General features: G+C 33.3%; 1 protein-coding gene across 1 annotated transcript; it reads left to right on the top strand.

Moving 5' to 3' along the window:
* Positions 1 to 683: 683 nt before the first annotated feature.
* LOC122604156 (TMV resistance protein N-like) lies at positions 684 to 11,895 on the top strand. The gene is made up of 6 exons (XM_043777053.1): positions 684 to 1,192; positions 2,399 to 3,473; positions 3,575 to 3,850; positions 4,007 to 4,987; positions 5,118 to 5,636; positions 10,945 to 11,895. Exons 1-6 carry the CDS (start codon positions 684 to 686, stop codon positions 11,893 to 11,895), a joined length of 4,311 nt encoding a protein of 1,436 aa, XP_043632988.1.
* Positions 11,896 to 12,116: the final 221 nt, after the last annotated feature.

The raw sequence follows: 12,116 nt of genomic DNA, 5'->3' as shown, positions 1-12,116 counted from the left end.
CACTTATATTTCGAAATATAATTTCAAATGACAAAAGGTATTTTATCTAACTAAACAATATATTTCAGTTTCACCCATCTATTTTAGTAGGATACAGAGATGAGTCAAAATATGAAAACTACTTTGACCACGTCCAAATATCCCAAAGAACTGGATAAAAGAGTACAACCAAATCCAGTTAATGACCCCACCAATGGAACAAGAGAGGACGGCATCGAGTTCTATAATAGGTGAATATATATATGGAAAAGTGAAGGTGAGACACCACCAAACTTAAATTCTATTCACATGCTAATTTTTTTTATCTATAAATATATAATGCATAAATAATGGGCCCATAATTTTTATAGATTAAAAAAATTAGTATGTGGGAGGGATTTCACCCAAGTTAGGTGTATATCTATATATATATATACATAAAAGACTGTTTGGAACACTCACATACTAATTTTTTTTAATCATAAATATCATGGGCCTAACATTTATTCATTAGAAATAATAAAATATTGGTATGTAAGGTTCCACACGTAAGCTTAGGCTCCCTTTAACCTATGTATAAAAGCCTATTTATCTATAATTCGATGGAAAGCCATTAGCCATATATATACTTTGTTTTGCGATTTAATGACTTCTTGCATTTTTCCTGTTCAGTTGCTTATAATCTTAATTGAATTTGTACTTCAATGGCATCTTTCGAGCCAATTCCATCTTCATCATATTCTGAACCAAATGAAAGATGGACATACGACGTGTTTTTAAGCTTCAGAGGCAAAGACACTCGAAACAACTTTGTAAACCGTTTCTCTGCAGCTCTAGCTGTGAAAGAAATACATGCATTCAAAGACAACGAGATGCTACGTAGAGGGGGAGTGATATCTACGGAACTTGTGAAAGCCATTGAAGAATCAAGGCTTGCGGTAGTTGTTTTCTCAAAAAATTATGCCAATTCTTCATGGTGTTTGGATGAACTTGTGAAAATTATGGAATGCCAAGAGCAGAAGAGACAGAGAGTGTTACCCGTGTTCTACCTTGTCAATCCATCTGATGTGCGTGAACAAAAAAGAGACTTCGCTGAAGCCTTTGAGAAACACGAAAAGGATTTTAAGGAGACGATGGATAAGGTGAACAAGTGGAGGAAAGCTTTAGCTACTGCAGGCAATATAGCGGGTTGGCATATTAAAACAAGCGAAGGGTCAGTCTTTCTTGATCTGTTGCTTTCATTGTGTATTGACGCTTAAATATATGTATATATCTGTGAAAATATAATTACTCCTTGACGATTTCATTAAAAAGTTTGCATCTATAGATACAAACAAAAATTGTAAATTCTAAGAGTTAGAGGGGAACTTTATATAATGAAGCCAGTTCAAGATATCTAGTATACAGTTTGGTATATTAATTTTTACAATTGAAAAGTATTTTGGAAAATTTTTTTAACATTTTTGTGCAGTATAATGATCTGATTTCAACTATAAACTTCAAGAAGTACATATTATTCTGTTCAAAAAAAAAAAAAAGTACATGGTATTAATAGTTACAGAAGTAACTTTCATATCAATCTTCCATTATAAGTCAACCTCTTTCATGAAGCTATTTTGGGAGCCTTGGCCACTCAGACTGCTTCTTATGTATCTTTGCTGGATTAGCAACAGGTGTAGCAAGTCTTTAATAAGCTGATTCTTTGTCTTCATAGCCTAAGTCTGACTTTTAGTTTGATTCGAGTATTTGCCTCTCATTGAGTCGTTGGCTACTTGGATGTACACTATAGCTTGTATCTAGTTTACAATAATAATCATGTTAATTCTCGACAAATAAATAGAAATGGAGTCATAATGGTTAGTTTTGTTTATATGGAGACCTAGTTGTATATTTGAGGAGCATTCACCGGGCGCTCTGTTCCCTTCCTCATCATTTGCTCTGTTCTAAATTTTATATGGCAAACTCCGCATTTCATTGAAAAGATATAGTAATTTACTTAGAAATAGAAGGAAAACGGGCAAAAAGCTGGGCCGCCACCCCTTTTGTATAGCAAAACTAAGACATTTGAAAACTACATTCATAGATCGTGGCGTCGTAACATTACTATGAGAAATGGTGAAACTTTCTGCAAGAAATATACTTCTTATAACATTAATATTGGAAAGCCAAAGGAATACTTTGTGCAAAAAGACTTTCCTCTTCAATCCTCTCCACGAACGAGGAGTCTTGTGTATAGTATCGACCATTTCTAGTACCACCTACTTTAAGTAGGCTACTTAGGTCATTATGGTCAATGTACATGTACATTAATATAGCAGATTAATATAAAAACTATCAGAAAATGTGGTTGATTGAAAAACTAGTCAACTGTACTATTTGAATAAGAGTTAACTAACCAAATTAATTGTTAAATCGACAGGGATGAATATGCAATTATCAATGAGATTGTTCATGTGATCGTTTGTGATATACAGCCCCATGGCATGGAAAACAATCTAATTGGCATCGAGTCTCGTATGGATGCATTGAGTTCATTATTGTCAGGGGAATCAGAAAAAGATGTGTTGATAGTAGGAATATGTGGAATGGGTGGAATTGGCAAGACAACTATTGCCCAAACTTTATTTGGAAGAATTGCTTACAAATTTGAGGGGAGTAGCTTTATTAAAGATGTCAGAGAAAATAGCTCTAGTAAAAAAGATATATGCGTCTTACAAGAGAAAATTATAAGAGATATATTAGTGACTCAACTTGTGACCGTGAATCAGGATCCAGAGTACGGTGCCAGCATACTACGGAAAATATGTTGCAATAAAAAGGTTCTTCTTGTGCTTGATGATGTCGATAAAAGGAAGCAGTTGGAGTTCCTAGCTTCAAGTCATGAGTGGTTTGGTCCCGAGAGTAGAGTTATTATAACAACCAGAAATGAGCATTTGATATCAGATGCAGATCACATATACAAACCTTCTGTCTTACTTGAAGACCAAGCTTTGAGTCTCTTCAGTAGGCATGCTTTTCGTAGAAATAGCCCTCCCAGTGGGTATGAGAAGCTATCATATCGTGCAATATGCTACACTGGCGGTCTTCCTCTTGCCTTGAAAGTTTTAGGTGCTTTCTTCCATGGAAGACAAGTGGGTGTGTGGGAAAGTGCTTTAAACAGACTAGCCAAAAAACCAAATAGTAAAATTTTTGAGACACTCAAGTTAAGTTTTGATGGGCTTGAGAATTCCGAGAAAGAAATTCTTCTAGATATCGCATGTTTTTTTAAAGGGAAAAGTGAAGAACATGTGACTAGAATACTTGATAGCTTTGGTTTTGACTCCGTGATTGGGATTAGTGTGCTAATTGAAAAATCTCTTGTGACCATTTCTAATAAAAGGCTACAAATGCATGATCTCATACAGGAAATGGGCAGACAAATAGTTCATCAGAACTTTACGAACAGCAGGCTATGGCAAATCGATGAAAACCATGATTTAGTTTCAAGAAATAGGGTAATACCTCTCTTTACAAAGTCCAATTTGGCAATTTTAGAAAGATTCTACATACTTTAATAGTGAATATATTTTGATTACTTCTTTACAAGTTGTTGCAGAAAGTAACAGCAATTGAAGCTATAGTGGTGGAGGAACCATGGGAAGTCCAAGAGTTCTGTTTCAAGGCTGATGTTTTTGAAAGTATGCAGAATCTTCGGTTACTTGACGTTAGCTGTTATTTCACTTCATCTGAACCTAGCTTTCTTCCGGGCGAGTTACGATGGATTCGTTGGGATCAATATCCATTTTATTCTCTTCCACTAGAAAACATGCGGAAGCTAGTGGGGCTCGAATTGTCCTATGGCAGAATTAAGCATTTGTGGAAAGGGCAAAAGGTATTTGGTAGATCAAACAAGTTTCTTAAGAACATAAAATTCCTGTTTTGTCATACCTACACATTTATATAGATAGATTAACAACTTTGTATATGTGTACAACTGAGTTAATTAAGTCAGAATTATAAAACTTTATTATTGTTATTTTCTTGTCAGATTTTACCGAACTTGAAAGTAATCCAACTCGAAAGGTTGGGCTGGTTAACAAAGTTTCCAGACATCTCCGGGTCCCCGAATGTGGAGAGACTTATATTGTCATATTGTCAGAATTTATTGGAGATTGATGAATCTCTTGGCTTTCACAAAAGGCTTGTTTACTTGGATATGAGTGGTTGTGATCGGCTCAAGCATTTGCTGTCACGGATAGAGATGAAATCATTGGAGACATTAGTTCTCACTGATTGCTCTAGTCTTCAAATATTCCCAGAAATCTCGCCGTGTATGGTAAATCTATCAAATATATATCTTGATGGTTGTTTTTGTATAGAGGAACTGCCGTCATCAATGAGATATCTATCAAGTCTAAGCTTCTTGAATCTATCAAACTGTATGAATCTTAAGACGATCCCAGAATCTCTTTGTGAGTTGCAGCAACTCAAAAGACTTCATCTTCATAACTGCGAAAATTTACAAAAACTTCCAGAGGATATTGGAATGATACATAAGTTAGAAGAGATTGGGCTAGGATTTACAAACTATATTCGGGACTTGGAAATCCCAGAGTCTGTAAATCTGCACACTTTCACAAATTTATGCTCCTTGACAAAACTAGATCTGCGTTGGAGACAAATTAAAAATGAAGATTTCCCCGATAATTTTCATGCATTGTCTTCCTTGGAAGAATTACATCTAAGTGGCAACTCGAAGTTAGTTCATTTACCTTCAAGTCTTTGCCATCTATCTTGTTTGAAACACATAGAGTTAAATGAATGCAGCGAACTTCAAAGTTTGCTTGGGCTCCCTTCAAGAATACAAGTATTAGTGGCAGCTGATTGCTGCTCATTGGAGAAGGTTGAAGATTTGTCAGAAAAGTACGTTTGGTTATATAAGATATGGCTTGTTGGTTGCACGAAATTCGTAGAGAATGACGAGAGTAAACGATACCTTGATAAGTTGCTGCAAATATCATTGGTTATGGTGCGTGATTTTATTCTTTCATCTCAATCTATTTATTGACATACTTTCGAAACAGAGACTACTCTGTAGCTCAAAATTTTATCTGCATTTCTCATATTTTATTGTCTGGTTTTCGTCATGAGTACGACAGAAATGTGCTGCTATTGATCATAGGTTAAATATCAGTATTCCTGGATGCAAGATTCCAAGCTGGTTCAAAGAAGAACACGGGCACCAAATAGCATTGGAATTACCTCATAAATGTCATACCAAAATCACAGGATTTGTTCTGTGTGGATTATTTCATGGGCAGCAGATGGGACGTTGCTCTCCCGAGATCATCTTCACAATCGAAAATGATGGAAAAGGCATTTCTGTTCCAGAGGTTGACTGTATGAATGAATATGCAGACACCGTGAATGGAAACGTGTGGATAAGTTATATGCCATTTAGTTTGTTTAAGGAGATGTTTCATGATTTTCATCTTGGTGATTTGTCCCGTATCAGAGGTAAACTTGTAATAAGTCTAACGTTAACGGGCGGTGAACAAGCTGTAAGATGTGGAGCACATATAATTTACAAAGAAGATGTCGAATCGGTCCAGAAAAATAGAGATTGTATATCTGATTATAGGAACTTGGAGTATATTCATGGGCATGGCAATAGTCGAGTGTGTATAGAAATGTATATGAGCCCTTGGTTCCTTTAAGAATTACGTACTTCATCATATCTAATTAATCAGGCATATCATGGCAAGGACTAGATTTCCTCTGGGTCGTATGTATAATTTCTAACTCTGGTTTGAAATAACCTTTTGTCCTTGTGATTGAGTCCAATTTATTTCCAACCGTATAATACATGGTGGTTTTAGGTAAATTAAAACTATCTTCATAGGAATAAATGGGATAATAAATATTAAAGTAAAATAAATAAAATAATATATTTCTTTTCACTGAAAATCATCGTGTATCATGAAAATCATCGTGCATCAATTACCTAGTGAATCTTTGTGCATCAACTTAACTATGATCTAAGGGTTAAAATCTTATCTTTTATTTGTTTTACTTTAATTCTTTACGGTACCCAACCCCTACAAATGGTACCTTTCTTTTTTTAGGACCCTTGAAAAATCCTTATTAATCTATCCTCACAAATGTAAGAAATGGAACTCAAACCCAAACGGATTCTCTAAGATCAAAGAACTTACCAAAGGGCCACCCCATTTGTTATTTTAAACATTATCTACTAGGGTAGATAAAATGGTTGAATGGATGCTTAATTAACATAATGTCGGTATTGAATAAATCAAAAACTAGTTTTTGCAAAGAAGCCCACCCACATAAACGTTCTTATTATAAAGTCAAAAAGAAATATTCTTAATTGACTTTATGGTTTAAGTATTTTTTTTCCCTTAAGATATTAACAAAATTTGATTTGATTAAAAACAGTTAATTAAATTCAATATACCATAATTCAGATTTAAACCAAATTATATTCGAAGTTTTATTGATCAAATAATACAAAATTAATTAGAAAATACATTTATTTATACTCCATATATAAACAAACTATCCCTCACCAAATTAAATACTCTACCTTTAAATTCCCTATTTTAGCCTTATAATTTACACTTTCCTAAACACTTTATTCCTGAACTTCCTAAAATACCCTTAGGTCGCGTTTATTTCACAGAATTTGATGGAATCTGATGGAATTGGAATTGAATCCCATTCTTTAGTGCGTTTGTTTGTTTAGAGAAGAAGGAATCTCATTTCGTAGGAATGTAAACATTTTATCATTTGATGGAATCTCCATTCATTGGGGATAGAGGAAGGAATTTCATTCATTTCGTCACTTGAATTCTCAAAAAATCAAAAACATTCCGTCAAATTCATTCCTTCAGATTTTAATTCCTTCAAAAGATTTCATTCATTCCAAAAACATTCTGTGAACCAAACGCGCTAGAAAAATCTTATGCATGTACGTATCTATCATTCATTTTTTGGAATAAAGATGTTTGTGCGTTTAGGTAATGAATATTGTGGTATGTTTATGTTTGCAGGTTGTTCACAATGTATAGTCATGTAGATTAAAAGTAGTTTTTTTTAATTTTATTTTAATCTTATAACGTTGGTTTGATAAGGGTTAGTTGATGTATAAGACAAGACCTCAGTTTAATTTCTATATTCGATTAAAATTATTAGCCGTATCACGTGTATTTCTATTCAATACAGCCCATTGTTTTTTGTTCATGATACCCCACATTTAACCGCCTTTTTTTCCAGAGGTGTCGCTGCAACGCGTGGGTATCCCTTTAGTATGTAAATCACTCATTGTGACTACAATAATAAAACATTAAAAATGGATTTTTAAACTAAATATAGAAGTTTTATTGGTGATGATTGAGAGAAAGGTACCTGCGTGTTGCAGCGTTGATGGAGGTGGCGGCGGCAATGGTGGTGATGTATTGGCGGCGGTGGTGGTGGACTGGTGGCGGTGACGGGTGGTGGCGAGCGCCGATAACGACGGTGGTGGCGGCGGAGATTGGTGGTGTGGCGGTGGCGCCGATGAGTAATGAAAGATATTGATGTAATGTGGTTATGATGTATGATACATCATGTATTAAAATGTTTACATTGTTGAAACTTAAAATCAATATTGAAGTTTTAAGTTTAATATTGAAAATTCAAAATAAATTTGTTTTATAATATAACATGAATAAAAGATGAAAAGAGAAAAGGAAAAAAAAACTCTAAGCCCTGTGACTCACAAATAAGCCTATGCATAGTTCTCAAAAATTTGTTGGACGGCAATGCATAATTCTGAAGATGAGATATAGACGGTCATAATTTGTTTGCGAGGCTGTAAATTAATATCTTTTATCATATATATTAGAGTCATCTTTAAAAATGTAAAAAAAAAAACAGGCTTGAGTATATAAAATAGGCCCTTAAAAGAACTTCAATTCGTTAAAAAAATTTCGTTAGCATCTGGCTTGTGGTTGTCTCATATGAGTTGTTGATCGAATTGGATCAACAACTCGAAGTTGGTTAATCTTTGGGTCGTTTGATTTTTTTTTTTCTAAAAGTTTTAAAATATGACAGATGTTGATTTTTATTTAAATATAAGTAATTTTAACGGTGGGTTGAAGAAATTGAGATTAAAGCTGACATTTTTTTCCCAAGTTTTTATTTCAATTTTATAATTATTTTACATTTTTACCTATAAAGTTTTTTAAGTATTCATAAAATGGGATAATAATTTATTAATAGTTCTAGTTAGAGTCATATTTTTATTAATATAACAATCATAAACAATGTGTTATATCTTAATATAAAAATGTAAATTGATATGATTTGGTGTGGTCATCGACATGGATGTAAATGTAAATTGATATGATTTGGTGTGGTCATCGACATGGATGTAAATGTAAATTGATATGATTTGGTGTGGTCATCGACATGGATGTGATGTTGTTATGAGTGGTACAAATCTAACTATTTCTAATGGTATAAACATTCGACAAGGAAATAGAAACCATTGTGTATAATTTTACTTTCCACTTTATGAGATACCTAATAAACGGAGCTGTATTCGCGATGCCTATTAAGCGTTTGCTTCTTGCCTATGACAACTGCTTCGTTAGGCATTTTTTCTTTTTTTATTTAATAAATTTAATAGTTAATAACTTAATCATTTTTTATGTTTTATTTTTCGAACATTCAGTCTGTATGCGACATCAGGGAAACCTCACCGTATAATGGTGAAGCCTTGCACGTACCGTAGACAATGAGATGTTGACCATGGGCCGTTACAAGTATTCGAAGAAAAAAACCCCAAGACTTGACCTTGGATAAAACCTGAAATACCTCTGACCAGTTGAACATTCAGTTGGTTTTTTTTTCTTTTGACTTAATAGATAAAAATAACCGTCAATTATATATATTTTACTTAATTTTTTTTAACAGCCAGTCGGTATTCGAAATCAGGGGACACCCCACCGTATAATGGTGAAGCCCTGCACGTACTCTAGATTACGAGATGTAGACCATAAGTCGTTACAGGTGATTCAAGAGGAAAAACCCCAAGGACATGTCACTCTAGAGAGTCGAACCCATGACCTGAGATAAAATCAGGGATGACTCCAGTCAGTTGATCTATCATTCATTGTCGATGTATTTTACTTAATACATATCGACATTCTTAATGCATTGAATCGCTTAATATACCAAGTATTTAATGATTGAAAAAAAAATCGAACCCTGAGTGGTCGATAGGTAACCAATTCTCAAAGGTTATTTGTTGAGTCAAACCAAACTAGCATGTACTAGTTATAGTACCCGCGCGTTGCTGCGGGATACGCTTTCTATACGAAAAAAGTAAAATTGTAACCATGTAAAAGTTATTTATAAATGAAAACATGAGAACCGAAAAATTCAGTGGCAAGAAAATAAAAACGAAAACTTTGATGTGTGGCAAATGTAAAAACGCTATGTATATAAAAAGAAGAATAAAAATAGTTAAAACCAAATGTTTAATAGTAAAATCGTAACCATGTGAAAGTTATTTGATGAAAACATGAGAATCCAAAAATTTAGTGTTACGAAAATAAAATCAAAAACTCTAATGTGGGACAAAAGTTAAAAGATAGATAACTTGTACATTCCACGCATAAGGTACTTGTACATTCATATAGCTTTTATAGTATATTATAAATGAGAATCCAAACATTTAGTGTCAAGAAAATAAAAATGAAAACTTTGATATGAGGCAAATTTAAAAACGTTATATATAAAAAAAATGAATGAAAATAGTCAAACCAAATGTTTAAAAAGTAAAATCGTAACCATGTGAAAGTTATTTGATGAAAACATGAGAACCAAAAAAATCAGTGTCAAGAAAATAAAAACGAAAACTTTGATGTGGGGCAAATTTAGAAACGTTATGTACGTATATAAAAAGACGAATAAAAATAGTCAAAACCAAATGGTGAAAGTTAGTTGATGAAAACATGAGAACCCAAAAATTTAGTATCAAGAAAATAAAAACGAAAACTTTAATATGAGGCAAAAGTTAAAAGATATAAAGTTTAGGAGGTTAAAATGAAAAATAGTAAAAATAATTATGTGGTATAAGAACTTGTACATTCTACGCATAACGTTAAAGCTTGTACATTTCACGCATAAAGTACTTAAATGAAAATAATCAAAGACCAAATGTTTAAAAGTAAACCCGTAACTGTGTGAAAGGTGTTTGATGAAAACATGAGAACCTAAAAGTTTAGTATCACGAAAATGAAAGCGAAAACTTTGATTTGGGATAAAAGTTTAAAAAATAGAAACTTTATAAAGGTTAAAACGAAATTTGGTTAAAATTTTAAAGGTTTAAAACGAAATTTGGTTAAAATTAGTATGTGCTTTAAGTGGTTGTACATTTCATGCATAAAGTACTTGTATATTTGCATAAGTTTTTAGTATATATATATATATATAATGTAATTGAGGAGTTATATAAATTTTTTTATTTTATATTTATATATCCATCTTTAACACTGTGTTCTTGAGTTGTTTGAAAGAAAGAAAAGAAAAGGACACAAATGATTGCAAAATAAGTTGTGTTCTTGAGCTTAACTTAATGATGGAAATTAAGTTCATATTTATATATCCATAAATTTTTTTATGGAAATTTTTTTTATTTTATATTTATATATCCCTTCATTTTTCTTTTATTTTTTATTCTCCCCCAAAACCTTCACCTACCGGTAAAATGAGTGATTCACCTACCAATCTAAGAGTAAAAAGTAAAATGTGAAAAGGTTACATTTATAAAAACAGAAATGAAGATTTGTTGAAACCCTAAAGTGAGTGAGAGTTACTCCCACATACAATCAAAAATATGTCAGACAACATCTCTTTCGAAATCCAAACCGATATCATTCAGAGAATCACTAATTCAAAATCGTTGATTCGGTGTCAAAGGCATGGAAGTCGGTAATCGATAGCAAGGATTTTGTTACTGCCCATACCCTCTGCCATGAGGCCAATCATCATCTGCTTATTATTAAAGCATGGAAGTCTGTAATCGATAGCAAGGTTAATTATGTTTCCGTTGTCGACGATGACACTTTCCCACATCAAAAGGTTAATGTATTCGTTCCCGATTCAATTGAAAAATTTAGTAATGATTTAGAAATAAATCATTACTGTCCTGTAACAAGTATCGCTATTATCTGGAATCCTTGTATCAGAAAAACCGTTGCCATTGCAATACCTAATGTGTTTAGAAAACGACATTTGTCCACGGTTGTTGGTTTTGACGTTTGTCCTCGGAATCTTGACCCTAAGCTTGTTAAGATTACATATGTTTCTGATTTGGGTAGATTAGGATATGCAAATACTGGCGCCCAAGTTGAGGTATTTACATTAAGTTCTGGAGGAACTTGGAGAAGTCCATTAAGTAGCAACCTTCCTCATAAATCGATTCAATTTGGAGATTCACCGATAGTTATAGACGGATTTATCTATTGGGATGCTACTGATAGGACAAATGTGGGTGGTGGATTTAGGAAAATAATTATGTCATTTGATTTGACAAGTGAAGAACTCACCAAAGTCAATCTCCCTGACCCTTTAGAACTCAACAACCCTTATGCTTATGCTCATTTGTCGCTATATAACCTGAGGGAGTCACTTGCTGTTATCGAGTTAGAGTCCCATAGAGTGTTCAATAGAGAGTTGAATAGATACAATTACCTGAGCAGAATTTATCATGTATGGATTATGAGTGGGCATGGTTGTACTAGATCCTTTGATAAGTTGTACTCCATTAATGAACCCGGTTCATCAATATGTACACCACTTGGATTCCGAAAGAGTGGGGCACACATAATCAAAGTGGGAAGTGCACTTGGTATTTATGAACCAGAATAAAAAGCATCACTAACAACGAAATTCATGGTACCTGTGTTGTGTATTCTAATATGGAAACACTACTTTTGCTTGGTCATTGAGATTATCGGACAAAGATAATGACAACATTGCAAAGTGGGCAAATTAATATAAGACTTCCGAAAAATGCAAGTAAAGTTATGGAGATTCGGATGCAACTTTCATGCTTTTGTTATATGTGAGATTCAGGTTTAGAACCACTT

This window comes from Erigeron canadensis, chromosome 6 (assembly GCF_010389155.1).
Source record: "Erigeron canadensis isolate Cc75 chromosome 6, C_canadensis_v1, whole genome shotgun sequence".
In the NCBI taxonomy this organism is placed as follows: Eukaryota; Viridiplantae; Streptophyta; class Magnoliopsida; order Asterales; family Asteraceae; genus Erigeron; species Erigeron canadensis.
This window is presented reverse-complemented; position numbering and strand designations above follow the sequence as displayed.